General features: G+C 29.2%; 2 protein-coding genes across 3 annotated transcripts; both read left to right on the forward strand.

Annotated features, from left to right (window-relative positions):
• Window positions 1-8,985: 8,985 nt before the first annotated feature.
• Window positions 8,986-13,489, forward strand: LOC108327111 (uncharacterized). The gene is made up of 6 exons (XM_017560839.2): window positions 8,986-9,272; window positions 9,545-9,640; window positions 12,150-12,285; window positions 12,624-12,912; window positions 13,008-13,062; window positions 13,197-13,489. Exons 1-6 carry the CDS (start codon window positions 9,159-9,161, stop codon window positions 13,269-13,271), a joined length of 765 nt encoding a protein of 254 aa, XP_017416328.1. The 5' UTR covers window positions 8,986-9,158; the 3' UTR covers window positions 13,272-13,489.
• A 403-nt stretch (window positions 13,490-13,892) lies between these two features.
• LOC108327071 (nudix hydrolase 23, chloroplastic) lies at window positions 13,893-18,678 on the forward strand. 2 transcript variants are annotated; one of them, XM_052872210.1, is made up of 8 exons: window positions 13,893-14,379; window positions 14,611-14,742; window positions 16,555-16,631; window positions 16,815-16,950; window positions 17,042-17,182; window positions 17,278-17,336; window positions 17,913-18,012; window positions 18,336-18,678. In XM_052872210.1, exons 1-7 carry the CDS (start codon window positions 14,179-14,181, stop codon window positions 17,971-17,973), a joined length of 807 nt encoding a protein of 268 aa, XP_052728170.1. In that variant the 5' UTR covers window positions 13,893-14,178; the 3' UTR covers window positions 17,974-18,012; window positions 18,336-18,678. The 2 variants fall into 2 exon arrangements, with proteins under 2 accessions (XP_052728170.1, XP_052728169.1); XM_052872209.1 differs by having other exon boundaries at window positions 13,896-14,379; window positions 17,913-17,987.
• Window positions 18,679-18,757: the final 79 nt, after the last annotated feature.

Genomic DNA, 18,757 nt, shown 5'->3' on the forward strand with positions numbered 1-18,757 from the left:
AGAAACACTCATCTATCCCATCACTGAGTAATTTAATTAGTCTAATACTCTGTTGTAATAATTATATGAAAATTCAGATATACCTCAGTAAATTTTAATTGAATAATGACACTTTAAACCTGCTTTAAAATCTGAATTCATTAACATTAAACACGTAAAAATATTAAACTCGTTACATTTTACGAATTCAATGAATGTAAATTAGTTTTAATTATTAATTAATAACGAATTTTAATACATGATAAAATTATTAAATTTTATAGTAACTGTTAATATGGGTGACCCATACACATACTTTAATAATGATTAAAAATAAGTTACATTTAAAGAACATTAATTTTTGTTTGTATTATTTATTTTTTTCATTTTTAGTCCTCTTTTTCCTTATTTCTAATTTAAATTAATTTTCTCTTTAAAAATTAAAAATATTTAAAATTTAAATTTTACAAAAATAGATTAAATTTTTATGTAGATATTTTGTATTAAAAAATTGTTCTAATTTGTAAATTGTAAGAAACGTTATATATGGTTACCTTATTATCGATTAAAAATGATATACTAAATTTCATTTTTTTATTAAAGACAAAATTAATATCTTTTTTATAAGTTGAATATTATATATTAAGTGATAAAAATTATAATGTACATACCAAAAATTACATATATAAACTTTTTAACTTCATCAACATCTTAAAAGTAGTCTTTGACCATGATTCCTTTTGTATTATCAACCTTGTGACGAATTTCTTATATTATCAACTCTTTTCTAATATGCTAGTGTAATTATAATTTCATCAATTATATGTTTTGTAATATTTATTTATAACATTAAAAATTTTGTTTACAATTTTTATTTCTAATATTAAATATTTGTGAAAATATATGAATTTTGACCACTTATATAACTTTGAAATAAAAAGTATAATTATGCATTACATTTTATTACATGTATAATTATTTAAAGCATTATATTGATATATATATATATATATATATATATATATATATATATATATATATATATATATATAATCAAATCCTAGTTTATTTTTAAATAATGTCAATTTAATTTTAACATATAACAAATTAAAACAAATGTTTACATTATTATTTAATTATTAAAAAATAATAAATATTTTTTTTTTGGAAATATTACATAAGAGCCTATGTTATTTTAAAAAGTATTAGTTTAAGAAATAAAAGTTTATCAAATTAAATTTTACATTTTTTTTTATTTTTAAATAGTCAATTAAACAGAAATCATAATAAAAAAATGTTAGTTAATAGATTATAGATTTAATACTTCTTTGATTTATATTTTCATCAACTTTATTCAATGTAGAACTTAGTTTTTGGATATTCATGTCAAATTTCGTAATTTATATTCAATTTAGTCAATTTTTCATGATATTACATAAATTGTTAATGACATATTGTATACATGAATAGTGTTTGAATGAGCAGATTGATTATTACTTACAGTGGTCATGTGACCCTTCTACCATCGTGAATGTAAACATTATTAGAGTCATTACCGAAACAACTTCGTTCCTAAACCATATATGCAACCATCATTATTTATGTACACATATAAAATTATATATTTTATTAGATAGTCTAATATATTATAATTTTATTATATTTAAATCAATATTTTTATATCATACTTATTATTATGTTATTAAATAAAATATATAATATATAATTTCATATAGTTATTGACTCTAATTTATTTATTAATTTTATCAATTTCTCGAAAAACAAAACTTAACATTTGATAAAGCAGTATACGTAATATAGTGTAATAAAGTTCTAAACCTGATTGAAGAAACATGAAGTATAACCTTAATATTGCATTAATTATTTTATAATATTCACATTAACGTTTTTCTATAATTAATATATATATATATATATATATATATATATATATATATATATATTAAAGGGAAATAAATAATTGATAGAATTTAAGTATAAATTTAAGTTATACATTAAAAAAAACAACATATATATTATAAAAAAAATTATAAGCTTGTTATTCATAAATTCATTATTTTAAACTTTTAAATTGAGATGTTTTATTTAATTTTGATTCAGATCTAGATAAATTTTTTACATTACAAAATTAAAAGACTATCTTATATACTTTAACAATGTGTTTAGCCAAAAAAAATTAAATATGTTTTGCCAGTCAATAATTTCAACCTCTTATATTGTTGTGTAAGTTTTCTATACAAGCAAGCAACATACTTAATTGAAACCACTTACAAAGTTTATGTTAGTCTGATTAAAATGTTTGTATATAATTGTTTAACAAATTAAAAACACTTTTAAATTTGCAAAAAATTAAGAATTAATTGTATTTTTTCTTGTATTCAAAATAAATATTTTTTCCTAAAAAGAATGTCATGTACTAGTCAAGATTTTTGTAGATATTTTGACATCATAGGTTTGTATATAATGTTTTATTCAATGTCTGACTTAAATTCATATTTTAATTTTTTGAATGTATGATTAATTTTTTTTATAGAAAGTTATATGAAATGTGTTTTGTGATTGTATTATCTTTGATAATACACATTATATAACTTTTTACAAAAGTCAGTTTTATTTATTATTATGGGTCAAACAAATGTGATTTTATACAACTAAAACTACGAAACAAAGGTCCATTGTTTTTGAAGTATTAAATTTGTTTGTTGAGCCGACATGTATGTTCCTTGTTGTACATTTTGAAAGCAGTTAAAACCGATGGTATATTCTTGAAATCCCATGGAAGTAGCCTTTTGGAAGGGATCCGAAGCCCAAACGTGTGGCATTTATTTGAGGATCCATAATCCATCCTTGTTGAGAACTTGACGATGATGATGATGAATGTGAGAAAGAAGCAACATGCATCATGCATCATGCATCATGCTCTTTAGTGCCAACTGCATAATGCCACCATCATACAGTGTGAGCTGGATATTATTATGATATGATGAAAAGAGGGGCAATTTGGGAAAAAGGAAAAGACCCCACCAGAAAAGTAAAGTAAACCAGGGCGTGTTGCTAGAAGAAGCAGCTTTTCTTGTTCTGGTGTGTGTGTAATTTTCACTCTTAACTTTTTAGACGTTGATGATCAAGTGTGGTGTGTTGTGGGAGTAATCATGCATGGGACGGTGCCAAAAGCGACATGCCACAACGTTGCCAACTCAGCATTCAGTTTGCAACTGTTCATAGATCGTGTCGGGGTCTTTTTTAACCTGCGCTCCACTCTACCTATACTCTCTGCTCCCTCCTCCTTTTCTTCACTGCTATTGCATCCTTCGTTGACTGCTTCAGATTCACTTTCCCATCTCACGGTTGAGGCTTCTTCTCGTTGCTGTTCTTGAAGACGTGCAGCGGATAACTACCAACCAAACATAGAACGTGGTTTCCCGCTTCGGACAATCCCCGTCCCCCGTTGACTGCTCTTTTAGGTTGTCTAATGCTTTTCTTGATTTGATAGGAAATTTAATCGAATTAAATTAAATATTTTTGTTTCTTTTTGAAAAAATTGTAATGAAAATTGTTTTTGTTTTAGTTGTGTACGATGAAAAAAGTAAAAAAAAAAAGTTAAACTGTTTTTTTATTCGGTTGAGCTTTTGTTACATTGGTTGGTGAAAGTGAAAGAACAAAATGGAAATATATGTAATTATATCAGGTACATTTTATATCATTGATTAAGAATTTTGGTTTAGTTTGTTGTATATATGAAAATAATTTTGTTAATCTTTCCTTTTTATATGTTTATTATTTCCTTTTTTATATGTTTATTATTATTAAAGTATATATGTTTTTTGGCAGTGACAAAAAATGTTTTTACTCGTTTTTAATCAATTTTTCCAGGAACAATACTAGTGTAATACAGTAAAAAAACAGACAATTGCTGAAATAACATTATTAGTGAAAAAATGTAATGATATATATATATATATATATATATATATATATATATATATATATATATATATATATATAATAACAAATTATACATGAAAAATTATTTAACAAAACATCTTAAAAAGTATATTTTACTTAAAAAATTTAAATAAAGGATAAAATACAATTTTAGTTTATAATTTTAATTTTCTTATTTTTTTAATCCAGTGATTTTAGTCTCTGTATTTTAAAAGATCCAAAATTTTAATATTCAATTTTATATTTTTTAAGTTTATATAAATTAAATTCTAGATTTGACATGTTTATTTAAAATACAATAAAAGAAATTATTTAATCATTTAAAATGGAAATAAAACTAATATAAACAAAATATGATTATTTAAAAATTGAATAAAAATTGCCAATTTTTTAATTATGAATATTAAAGACCGAGGAAGGAAATGGAAAAAACTAATTGAAACTGCTTATAAAAGTTAAGAAGAATACCATAATTATAATTTTAACCTAAACTAAATAAATCGTGTGAATTATTTCTATGTACAAGAAATCAAACTGAATTATCCTTTTTGTATTTTTTAAAAATTATTTTATATATTAATAAAATGAACTCAAAAAATTCAATTACTTAAAACATCTTATATACTTTTTTTACCAAGTAAAGTAATATTTTTTTTCCTTAGAACATTTTAATGGTAAGAATTATAGTTTTTTCGCCTTAATAATCTACTTTTTTTAGTAATTATGTCTATTTCATCTTCTCAATTAACTATTATGCTAACATATAAGGATGAAAATAGTGTTGAGTGGTGTAAGGTTGATTATCACTCTTATTTTAAATATAAATTCATTTTTTTTCACATATTATACATATTATAGTACAGGGTATAAAAAAATTTATCTGCATCTTTATTGAAAAATATTATATTTGTATCCTGTAGTGTCCTTTGGTTCAAATATCAATTAACTATTTTTAAAAAATTAAAGAAAACATTATTTTATCAAATATTTATTGTTAAAAAGATATAAGCTTTTTTTCAATACCAAATATAAAAAAATAAATTATAATGATGTAAAATTATCAAATTACATTTGAATAAACGATAAATAAGTGTATAAAGAAGTAAAAATAATTAAATATATATATTGAAGATAAGTTATAAAACTGACAACCACGCCTTGATATAATGATTTTAAATTGTCTAATAAATTAAAATGTTTATATAACATCTATATCTTTATATCTAATTTAAAAAATCAAATATTATATATATATATATATATAATTAATATGAAAATTTCCTATCAAAGTCCAGATGCATTTTGACAACAGACAAAGTGTAGCATTCCATTTAAAAGTTTTAATACTATTATAAGAAACATTATATATCCAATAAAATATAATAGTTAACTTAAAATAATAAAGTTATTACAATTATTCAATCTCTCTTTTATATATATATATAGAGAGATAGAGAAAGAGAACTAAAAGGAATCTTACTCTACTAAATTGCTCAAATAATCAATGACTCAGTCATTAGTTCACTCAATGTTAATCAAAGTTCAAACAACACACTCAACATACTAATTTACCATAATTTTTTAGCAAACCAGTTTAACACACTACACAAGCTTAACACAACTAAACATCAAATTATTCATAATTTAGTGATTCATGTCATCTCAATTGACGCCTTAAATATTCAGTCTCTCTCCAATTCGACATACCATCACCAATGACTATTCAAGTCTCCCAACCAAACTCAACAGGTCATATTTCATCAGTCATTCCAATTACACAAACTAATTATCATATATACATACAATCCACAATTAAAATTTGTCTATTAATTAAAATTAAGTTAATTAGCTTCCTTATGTGTTAGAAACTCAACCAATTTTATAGAACCTAAAATTGCTCCCACAAATCAAAGAACTCTATATGCTTCTACAAACCACATTATCATAATCAAGGTATGTCGTTACAACCATTGATCAACAAATAACCTAATAGAAGACTCATTTGACATATGCGACAAAGTCAAACTCACATGCATTGGTAAACGTACAACTAGAGTAAAGATTATAAACTAACTTACTCTTTTGCAAGAATTGATCGAGTAAACTTGAAAACCTCACCTTAATGATCACTTACACCCTCCTTGATCTTCAAATAGAAAACCCAGTGGTTAGAAGACTAAATGAGATCGTAGATAGCTCTTAGAGAATGAGTTTTAGAGAAATGATATTTATTTTAGGCAATGAGACTTGTTAATCAAAATTCTACTTATATTTTGAACTTTTATTATTAAAATAACAAAGTCTCGTAATTTAAAGCAAGTTATCAACTCTAATAATTTATTTTCTAGGCTCTTACATTTTGTTACCTAAATTAAAATGTTTGAAAATAAAATGAGCCAAGATACAATTTTTGTTTCCTAAACAATATTAGTGTATTGAAGTTTGTAATATTTTTTTTTAAAGTAGGTAAGCTTGTGAAGTTTGTTGTGGTTAACACATTTGCCATTTATTACTTTATGGTAATAACTTTATTTTCAAATAAACATAAAACTATTAGGAATATTGACTTTATCAATGAAATATTCGAGTGATCATGATCTATCAACAATATGTAGTTATTGAGGGATATTAGCAACATATTTTGATATTTAATTTATTGACAAAAACTTTTGTTATAAATGAGTTGGGTAATTATGGACCAATTATCCGTCAGTAATATTCGTTAATAAGGTTGTTGTGGTTGTTTAATCTTGTAATTGTCATATATTGTCTCAAATATTGTTGTATTTAAATGACTCAATGCAAATCAAATGAGTTTTACAATATATGGATGATCATTGTTCTTAAGGACTTATGTTTATTGTGCAATTATCCTAAAATATAACAAAAAAATTCTTAAATAATTTTAAAGAACTAAAAAATTATCAATAAAATTTAAAAGAATCGAGAACCCATCATACAAGAAAATAAAGAGAGGAGCGAAGATTAATGAATATGTGTTTTGGATAATAGGGGAGACACCCATGTATGGGTAGAGAGTGAAAGAATATCTACTCAAGGTATGAGACTATTTTGGAAAGAAACCAACAACTCATGGAAGATAAATAGGGGTGGCAAAACAGGTCATTCTGACCTCGTTTTGGCGGACCCACCACAACAAAATGAGTCAAAATGTGTAACTTGTCTCACTAAAGGGCAAATCGGCCTACCACCATTTTTTTTATATTTTTAATTTTTTTAAATGTATAGTGTGTTTATTTCTCTCTCTCTCTATATATATTAAAATTATATTTACTCATATAATTATTTTTAAACTTTTAATTGAATAACAATCATTACAAGTTAAATTACTCCAATTAAAATGAATTTATAGGTATTTTATGATTTAAGTTATAATATTGACAGGTCAAAATGAGTAACCGAGTTAAAAATTTCAACTCGCCTTATCTCATCTTGACGAAGTGACCAAATCGACCCATTTTGCCATACATAGATGAATTGTGTTGGTATGAAATGACTTCATTACATCACTCTTAGAAGTGAATATGAGTCGAATTGAATTGGATTGAGATTCAACTTCACCAATCAAATATACTTAAAATTTAGGCTTAAATGCTTACTTCGTCCCCATGTTAAGAGGTGAATTTCTATCCCGGTTTTAAAAATGAAGACATTAGGTCCTGTGTTATGAAAAATATATGAATAAGATCCACAAAGAAAGAACTAAGTTCAACAAATCATCAAAGAAAAATCTGAACAAGAGAGAGAAAAAGTTGGATAACAGAAGAGAGAAGATAAAAAGTACGGCCACATCAGCACGGACTTAACGCCGTTGCTGCAACTTAACGGACATGACCTTATTCATACACTTTTCATAACATAGGGACCCGATATCTTCACTTTTAAAACCGGGTACGAAGTAACTATTTAAGCTTAAAATTTAATATTTTAAAAAATATATTTAACTATTTAATTTATCATATTAATTTAATTTGTTCAGTTAACAATTTAATCATATTTTTCATATTGCATATTTATATTAAATTATTTTTATATAAAAAAATTATTTTAATTTTGAATAAATAACATAAATATAGTGAATTATTAACTTAAAAAAATGATATATATAATTATAATAATAATTATTGCAATAGACTATGATTTCATATTACTTATTATCAAAATTTAACAAAATAGTATCATATTAAAAATAAAATTTAAAATTTAAAATATATTTACAATCTTATAAATATTAAAATATAAATTCGAGTACTCATGAAATTATAACACATTATCTAAACTGACTACAATTATCTTTTTACTCAATTTTATTTATCTAATATTACTGGTTTATCCAATTCAATATAATCAAGCTCAATTTTACTTTATATTACTTTCAGATTGGTCAAATATGATAGTTTTCTTAATCCTAGTCACAAAACAAAATTTTAAACATATTAATCTAATACAACTTTTATACAACGAAGAAATTATATTTCTCTTAATATTTTTTTTTAAATTAAAGTTGTGAAAAATTGATACGTATTTTAATTTGAACTGAAGTGATAAAAAATGTCATGATTTTAATATATTTTGATTTAAATTAAAGTTGTTTAGAATTAATTTTAATGAAATTGCGTCATACAATTTCGATTCATTCATGTGCGTAATCTTTTAAAAATAAAAACTAGTAAGGTAAATTTTCCTTTATGTTAACCGGTAGTAATTGTACCACTATGAAGTGAATTTTTAATACAAACATGTTTATCACAAATTCATTCATGAATATTGAATAAGAAAAGTAAATTACACATAAATATAAATAATAAAAATTACATTTTAAAAGTTTAAAATGATTTTTAACAAATTCATCCAAAAAAAATCAAATTTAGGTATAATGAGTTCAAATAATAATTAATTATTATTTCTATGCAATCGAAAATACCTTCTAATAGTAATAAAAATAATTTATTTTTCATACGCCCTCTGAAGGTTATTTAATAAGTAGTCAAAAGTACTCTATAAGAATAAAGTGATGAATTGCTCAAATGTTTTGCCTAATGAATAAACCACCATTTCAGATAGTTTGTGGTCTTTGATGACCATTCTGATTCTGGTTAGGTCTAATTTAGGATTATTCCAATTTTCGTCTTAAACAAGTTCCATCGATAGCCCGAGGTGGGGCAAAACAAAGGACTCGAATTGCAGAGAAAATGAGCAGCGCCATCTTCAAAGCTTCAACCAGCAATAATCTTCATTCCTCTCTCAGGGCACTCTTCCATTCAACCCCTCCCCTGCAACGTAAACGGCGCAATTTTTGGGACACCGTTAGTTTCTCTCAATTCCCTATGCTTTATGTTGTCATTTCACTACTTTTCCTTTCATTCAACAATTATTGCATTGGAAACCATTGTGTCTTTTGATAGTGGGCCTCACCGCGTCAATTTTTCATTTTTCTTTCTGATTTTGTATGTTCGGAACTGTTTGTGACCCAACAATGTTATTTTTATTGAACTAATTAATGAGAGTTCAATGTCTTTTGGTTGTGTAGAAAGTGTTGTTTATATGTTTTGTTGGGCTGAGAACAGTTTAATTGCAGAGAGGCAACAATCATAACTCCAGAAGGTTTAGACGGATGCAAGCAAAACATAGAGTAATGAACAGTATCAATGATTATGCAGAAACCCTGTTTCAGGTTCACCATGCTTCTTCTCCTTTTCATGTTTTTGTATGTGTGGGCATCCGCAGTTTCTTGTAATTTTAGCATTCATTTATAGACTAATATATTATATAGTGTTGCTTGAATTAGGTAATTCTGTGGTTTCTTGGCTTGGTTTCTTTCCGATTGTTACAATATATATATATATATATTTCTCCTTAATGTCTTTTCCATGCTTCACTTGTTTATTAAGAAGTAGGGTCAGTGATGAACAGCCTCGTATTTAGCATTTAGGAACTGCTACAATCTGTTTGGATAGGTTAAATCTTTGTGTTCTGTTTAAGCAAGATGGTTCTTGACAAACTATATTGTGAATTGGTAGGATGGATTTCTATGTCTAATCTAGTGACACATGTTAAATAAGAGTGTACAATGACGATACGTATGGGCTCGCATTGACTATTTGGGTTCATAAATATACTGTGAGCTTGTGATCTCCTATACCAAGTTAGGAACAAGATATTGCAACTTCAAAATATGCTGTGAGCTTGTGACCTGCAATTTAAGGATAACATATCGAAGGTTAACATCATCAATGGCCTCTTGCCAATACATCCAGCCGGTAGGAAAGCGCTGGTCATTCTTTCTTGATGACCACTATCAGAGTAAGAACTGAGGCATCAGACCTGATGGAAGGTGATCTTCAATGTAAAGGAGAAATAAATTGTATAGAGAAATAAAACATAGAATTGAAGAGGTCAAAAATATTCTTCTCTTATTATGACATAGTCAAGAGCATCCATTATATATACAATGAAAGAAGAGAGAGAATAAGTATAACAGAAAGAGCAGAGCCTGTGCAACAAACTAACAAAATGCAAAACAGATGTAAAATCAAAACAGAAAGATATTTGCACTATATACACTAACAATCCCCCTCAAACTCAAGGTTCATGAAAATAATCAAGAGCATTGAGTTTGTTATGTAAGTGATAAAACTGGACTTGAGAGACAGGTTTAGTGAGTATGTGAGTGATTATTAATGAACGACCCAGGACTTTTTCCCGCACAAAAAGGATGTCTAGCTCCATGTGTTTGGTCGGAAAGTGTGAAACAGGGTTGTGACTTAAAACAACAGTGCTTTGATTATCACAATAGATGATAGGTGTTGCACAATTAGTGTTTAGCTCTTTAAGAAGAGACTCCAGCCATAAGATCTAAGACTATGGTATTCTGCCTCTGCACTTGACCGAGCAACCAAAGTTTGCTCTTTAGGCCACCAAGAAACCAAATTACTTCCAAAGAATATACAAGCACCAAAAGTGGATCTTCTGTCATCAATATCAGATGCCCAATCTGCATCACAATAAGCAATGAGACTGTACTTTTCAGAAGAAGGTGCAGGCTGAAGATGCAAGCCATAAGAGATAGTACCCTTGCGATAACACAATATTCTTTTGACTGCTTTCCAGTGTTCAAGCAGTGGCTGTGACATAAATTGACAAACTTTATTCACACTATAACCAATCTCAGGTCTGGTTATAGTTACATATTGCAATGCACCGACAATGGATCTATAGAGAGCAGGGTCATCCATATAATCAGAACCATATTTGGAAAGTTTTAGACCTCTTTGAACAGGAGTGGAGATGCCTTTTGCTGCTGACATTCCAGCTTTGTAAAGCAAAATACGAATGTATTTGGATTGAGAAAGAAGAGATCCATCATTGAGATGTTTGACCTCAATTCCCAAAAAATAGTCTAGAGCACCGAACTGTTTGAGATTAAAGGCAGAGTGCAAATTAAATACGACAGAGAGAGAATAGGTATAATAGAAAGAGCTGAGCCTATGCAACAAACTAACAAAATGCAAAACAGAATGTAAAATCAAAACAGAAAGATATTTGCACTATATACACTAACAAGACCCATCTATTAGACTTATCCCACTCTCCCTCAATAAACTTATTGTAAAATGCATCAATGTCACTGCCAACGATTGACATTAGACCCATTCATGTTATTACATGTTTTTTGGGATCACGTGACTTGGGAGGTGCGACATTTGGAGAAGCCATGACATTATTTTATTGCTGATATTCAAGTGGGAAGCTTTCATACATATAGCACGTACGCAAACACACATATAAAGTTAGAAGGCCTTTTTATGTGAGAGTGACAGGAACAAATACTGTCCATTAGATTTTTTCATGAATATTGAAGATTAGAACATAGAAGTGATGTTTTTATGTGGCCATGCACCTTTGAATTGCCTTTAATCTTGACTGTTCATGTACAATTGTATGATCTATATTTCTTCCCCTTTCACTGATGCTAAAATGATCCTCACAATATATACTGCAAGGTATATGGTGTTTTTGAGATTGGTAGGGATGGGTTCAGTTTTAATGTAATAAAATAAATAAAATAAAATTATTTGTTAACCACTTAATGAAGAAGTAAACTCAACCCCTTCTCTTCCGTGATTTTGTTTGTGCTAAGATGTTTTGATGCTTATGGTTGCACTTTTTTGTGCGTCGTTTAGAGCTGGAAGCAAGGTATTGATCGGGACGAGCTGCCATCAAGCCAGGACCCCTCATGGTTTCGTAAAAAGCAATATTTTGATGGGGGCTCTGGAAGGTACAGGAATGGCAAACAAGGATCAAATCATCGGTACAGAAGTAAGGATGCTTGAAATACTTGTGCTGTAACAGAATATATTACATGTATCTTGTAGTACTACCTCTCTTTACAGGTGGTTGTATCTCTAGGAGATCATCCTACATAATATTGCTGGAAACTTCTTGTTTACTCATTTAGGATTGAGAGATTTAAACTTGTGGATATCATGAATAGGATTTGATTTCAAGTTGCATCATAATCTTTATGAAATCAGTGTAATTTTTTACGGTGTTTTTATTATTTTCAACAAAACATAGAAGCTGCTAGATACTTATGACGTCTACTCTGGAGTCGAATGTATTAATGGTAAGTTGGTAACAAACCTTATTTCTTTCAGGAGATCCTTTGTTTTGTGAAGATGATTTTGATGTGGAAACCATTTTCCGTTCTGCCTTTGGTGGGAATAGATTCTTCTATTGGTCCTTCATCAATGAGGAAAATCCTCAGTGGAGGAGGGCTGAACGCTTCTCTAATTTTGGGAGATCATGGAATTGGAGGCATGAAAGCGAAAATGATTATGAATCTTCATCTGAGTCTGATAGTTCTGGTTTAGATTTAACTCCGGATAGATTAGCCCTTGGATTGAGTGCTTCTGGTCCTCTGAAACTTGAGGATGTAAAAAATGCGTGAGTTTTTGCTTCTTCTGTAATTTCGTCTTCATTAAAATGTTAGGAAGCCATAGTTCTTTACTACGATATTCTTAACATTTTTATATCATCAGGTACCGGGCCTGTGCTCTAAAATGGCATCCAGATCGTCATCAAGGCTCTTGCAAGGTGCTGCGATGCTCTAACCACCGATTATATTCCTCCTCCTTTTTGTTCTATTCGATGTTCTGGAGTCTCTATTATTAGTTTGCATAACTTCCTAATTCTTTTAATTTTTTTTTCTGTACATTGATACTTGATAGGCTATAGCAGAAGAGAAGTTCAAGCTTTGCAGTGCAGCTTATCAATCTTTATGTGATAAGCTGGCCTTGGATTGAGGATCCTTCAGGCCTATGCTAATCCTTTTCTGGAATTCTCGAGCCAGATCAAACCAGATCGTTGACCGTGCTATATTATTTAACACAGCAATCCTGCTTTCACTGTATTTTGTAGTTTTAAATAATTTTATTAGATGATCATGCAAATAACATGTATACTATTTTACGATTACAAATGTACCATTTTTTTGATAGGTCAAATGTACCATTTTTTACCATTTATTGTCTCAGCTAATTATGTTAAGAATCTCTATTGTTCAAAGTTACTATTTATTGTCTCAGCTGATAATATCCAGAAAACTCCTGTCGGAGTTGCATTTTTTTGCAACATTTGAGTTGAGTAGGTGTACTTCTAGACTAAATAAGTTTAAATGTAAATTGAAAAAGTTGAAAAACAAACAATCTAAAAGGAAAAGTGTTATTAACGAGAGTTAGTGGTGTTATTTTAAGAATTATATAATATTCCTATTTTCAAGACAAGATAAAATACATTTTTTAATTTCTTCAACTTATCACATAGTTTCCCCAAAATCTCAAATAGGTAGCTTGGGATTGGAAGAAAATGAAATAAAGTAAGTAAATGAGAAGTATACGTGTGAATCTGCCAGTTTTTCATGCATAGAGTGTATCATAATCATCTAACAATTTGTGTGGATAATGATGTTTTTCATTTATTTAATATAATAAAATGTTTTTTCGAAAACTAAAAACAGATACACTTTATTTTTGAAGTAAGAAGATTTAGGTCTTATCGTTTGAGGATTTTGGATTAAGAAAAGGGGGGAAGAGAGTGGTTCATTCTATTCATTAAATTGGGTGATTTTGAATTTGAAAACGGAAACGTGAACACCGAAAAAGGTTTGGTTGCGTATAATTGCGTGTTCCAATTCATAATTGAATAACAAAAATGATGGTGAAGGGAATCCAGATTCAGATATGTGGATTGGTAAGTCAACGATGGATTCAGAAACCCCGGGCATTCTCATCCTTATCATTTTCCCCAATTCCACACCCGAACCCTTATTCCAAACTGCTTCCCACCAAAACCATCGTTCGTAGGGTTCGATTCGCGCCATTTCACGCTTCCTCGACACCGCTTCCTTCTGCCGTGAGTTCTCTTCGCGCATTTCTAATGTTAATTTTGTGACTGCATTATATATATATATATATATATATATATATATATATATATATATATATATATATATATATATATATATATATATATGTATATATATATATATGGTATATGTCTATTGTTGTTGATGATGCAAAGCTAGAATCTTGCAATTGTGGGTTTTAACGGTTCGCTGAAATGTTGTTGATCGGGCCACTGTAGGGAAATGTTCGACACATTAAGTTCTGTCAGTGGTGTGGTGGTTCTACGAAGCATGATATTCCTGAAGGGGAAGAAAAGTTTAGAGCTATATGTACGGTTTGTGGGAAGATTGCGTATCAGAATCCGAAGATGGTGACTGTCTAGAAATATCTCTCTAGCTTCTGGTTTATTTGATTTAGTGCTTGCGAAGTAATAACTGGTATTTATGTATTTAGCGCAGCCGAATGATGTCGTGCATACGTTCAGTAGATTAGAATTCCCTTAGTTGGGAAAATATTTGTTGTTGGTAAAGTAATGGCGGGTATTCAAGTATGTTTGAAGTAAATTGTTTTTTAATGTATATGAATTGATTTACAAAGTCAGTGTTGCGGTGTTGCCGTGATACTATTTTTAAATGTAGTCTTAGCTATGTTGTGAGATTTGCAACATGACAGTAGCGTGGGTAGTGTATCACTTGTTTCTGTACCAGGAAATTGTTTTTACTTATTCTTTTATTTGTCATATGCCGAATTATCGGGGCAGTGTATTTTGTGTATCACTTAAATTTGGATTAGTACTTCATTGCTTAAAAATGATTTTTTTCTCTCTCTCTTTTGTAATATCGTTTGCTTTTATGGAAAAATAGTTGTTCCTGTTCATTAAAGTTTTCTTGGGGAGGTTGTTTGTGGCTTTAGTTGTAAGTAACTGGAGAACAGCAGAATTATGTGTGGATAACCTAAAGTTTAAACTGAGATTTTTATGGTTGGTTCATGGTATAGAATACAGTGCATATGAAATATAACTTGGAAATCGTTGTTTCTTGTTAAATTAAATGTTCTGAGTTTTGCTTGAGTTTTAAGATGCATTATGAATTGAGATTTGAGAGAACGATATTGATGTTTTCTATATTATTCACTGATCTGAGCAAACAGGTTAGTTGAAACATCTTTAGGATAAAGGTTTCCTCTTTATTAAAACAAAATGCTATGCGATGCATGAATTTGATGCTGAAATGTATATGGAGGTTAAGGTATCTGCATATAACATGATTCAAAATGGTATGGTTATAACTCTCATTCTTTAAGTATTTTTCTTTTCACAAAATAGTTAATGAAAATGTATAACAAATAAGGATTTGGAGGAGTATCATATGTTTTTATATGTTGTCTGAATGGAAGCATGGTTAATTTAAAAAGGTAGCTGTACCTGTATTGTATTTGTATTTGTATTTGTGTTGGACTCTTCAGAAACTCTGACCGCATTTTATAATTTTTTTTCACTTCTTTTAGTGTTTATGATTCCCCTATAATTTAGATGAAATGATAATATTTCTTTATGTCTACAATGACTCATGATAATTTCAAAAACACGAATTCTCTCTTTTGATTTAAGATTTACGTTTTTACATTATTTTTATATTAATTTTGTGCTGTCAATTTTTAAAACAATTATATCTCCTTGCTGTGTTTTTGAGATTCTCTAACCTTTGACTGGAAAAGAATTGTACAGTCGTTGTAGAATAAACCGTCAATTTCGTCCCTGAACTATTACCCTCTCTCTTAAGTAGTCCCTCAACTACTAAAGCTATTTAAGTAATAACCAAAGTATTAAATATCTTTCACTGTAGTTCCCAAGCTGATGTATTTTAGTCAAGTTTAGGGACCAATTTGAAGGATCTTTGCATATTTGGGGGACTACTTTGTGTCATTTCTAATATTCTTAAGACTACTTAGGTATTACACACACACACACACACACCTCTTAAGTAGTTATCACTTATTTACTGAAGTTATCACTTAAGATCTGTTGTATTTATTGTAGTTTTATCACTTAGGAGAGAGGGTAAACTTTAACATTGAAATTGATGATTTATTTTGTATGTCATAGCTCTTCTTTCAGTTCATTAGTTGATACATGGTTATTTATTTTCTTCTAAACATGACGTGATTTTGGTTGGCAAAGTAGGTAGTTGGCTGCCTCGTTGAACATGATAACAAGGTGCTCCTTTGCAAGAGGAATATTCAACCATCTCATGGCCTTTGGTAGGAATGGATTTTATGTTATACTTCCTATTTTGGTTGCTTCTGTCTATGTGCGTGTTACTTTCCTGTTCCCAAAATCATTTTTAAAACAGTGATGCTGTTGCTACTAGTTTTTTTATATTATAAATACTGCATATCTTTTCCTCAATGAGGTATGTTAATTTCATATTTTGGTTCAACAAGGACACTTCCTGCTGGTTATTTGGAAATAGGAGAGTCGGCTGTGGATGGTGCCATAAGAGAAACAAGGGAGGAAGCAAATGCAGATGTGGAAGTAATTTCACCATTTGCCCAACTGGATATTCCTTTAATTGGCCAAGTGAGAAATTGCTTATTATTCTATTTATTTTTTGTTTATTTCCTTGACTAGTTAGAGAATTTTGATCATGATTATAGAATGTTTGAGGCAGATTTATTTGATATTCTTGGCGAAGCTGAAGAAGCCGCATTTTTCACCTGGTCCAGAATCATCAGCATGCCAACTTTTTCCACTTGACGATATACCTTTTAATTCTCTATCCTTTTCATCGATGGTGGTTACCTTAAGTTTGGTATGATTCAGAATCAGACGTTTCAACTTGATGGCTTTAGGTTTTATTATGTCGCCTACTCATTCTATAACTTGTATTATTTCTCGTGGTCACAGTATGTTGAGGATATTAAGACCGGAAAACTCAAATTCCATTATGGAACCATTAACAAAAGGTATTTTCTTCCCAACTCCAGATTATTCTTCCTAAATCTATTGTATTGTCTGGTTTTTGAGGGCAGGACACTATTTTACATGTGAAATTAATTGTACTTTGGGTTTAGACAGAAATCTGTTAACTGGTTTAATTACATTCATCTCATTTAGTTTGCTTGGTTTGGTTACTAGTTTAATGGCTGTTCAGGTCCAGTGTGTCCCGGGATAGTTGTTAGCAAAATGCATGTAGATAAGTTAAATATCTTGCTAACTATTGTTTACTAGGACTGGTTAATAATTCAATAAGTAGAAGTTTTTATTGGAAATTATGCTTAGATGAATATAAATCACGATGAGATTGCATTAGTAATACTTTTTTTTATAAAAAGTTCATATTGTTGATTTAATTAGCCGCCTACGATTTTGCATAAATTTGATTAGGACAAGAAAGGGCAACACTTTGTGAGTTTGCACCTTCAGTTATGTTTTTGTGCAAACGCAAACTGATGAAAACAACGGGTGTTTCGTAATATTTCTGATGCTTGGCTTCTTAGATCTTTCATGCCGTATAATATTATTTTGATGGTTGTTGTTAGGCCGGGTACAAGTCCTTCTGATATTCGGGCCTATACGCTGGATCATCATATGCAGTCATGAGTAACGATAAGGAGGTGAGCCTCATATATAATATCCGAGGTCAGAAAAATAAATGACGAACATAATGAACTAGGTATCATCATCACATGCGTTTAATTTTCAATTATCCGCTCGTAAAGACACCCCAGCATTGCATCAAAATTCTAAAATAAAAGTAACATTGATCCATACATACATACATATATATGTTATATTTTGGAAGATATTAAGCATTCTTTTTTGTGTATTTAATTTTAAGAGGATTATTAAGAGAAAGTTGTAGGAAGATACAGCTGCACTCATTCCATCATTCTTATTTATTTTCCATACCGAGTTGTCAAATATCTATGATCATGGTTTTCTTAACATTTCACTTGTTACAGTGGTGTATCAGAAGATTGTAAGTAAAAGGGAAAAAAAAAATCTCTAGTGAGAAATTGCACGTCTTCTGCAAGAACTTCCGAGTGTTGACTTGTTGAATTCACCATTGTCACAAGCTTCTTAAACTCAACATTGTAACGAGGTAGACTACCACCGTTTCCGTTCCAGTTGACATGTTACACCAATGTGCATCATTTGCCTGCGAATCCCAACTACTTTTTGGACCTACCATATCAAATTGGTACGCAGTTGCCATTGCAGAAGAAAGAATGACATCTGTTTTGCTATCTGCTTTGGTATTGTAAACATAACATTCATCGAGATTAATTAAATTCTTTTTGAAAATGTACCCCTTTTCTAAATCAAGCCCTCTAGACGGCACTTTGGTTAATATGCACGATGCAGTATGGTAACATGACCCAGA

Source organism: Vigna angularis, chromosome 2, assembly GCF_016808095.1.
Source record: "Vigna angularis cultivar LongXiaoDou No.4 chromosome 2, ASM1680809v1, whole genome shotgun sequence".
Lineage (NCBI taxonomy): Eukaryota > Viridiplantae > Streptophyta > Magnoliopsida > Fabales > Fabaceae > Vigna > Vigna angularis.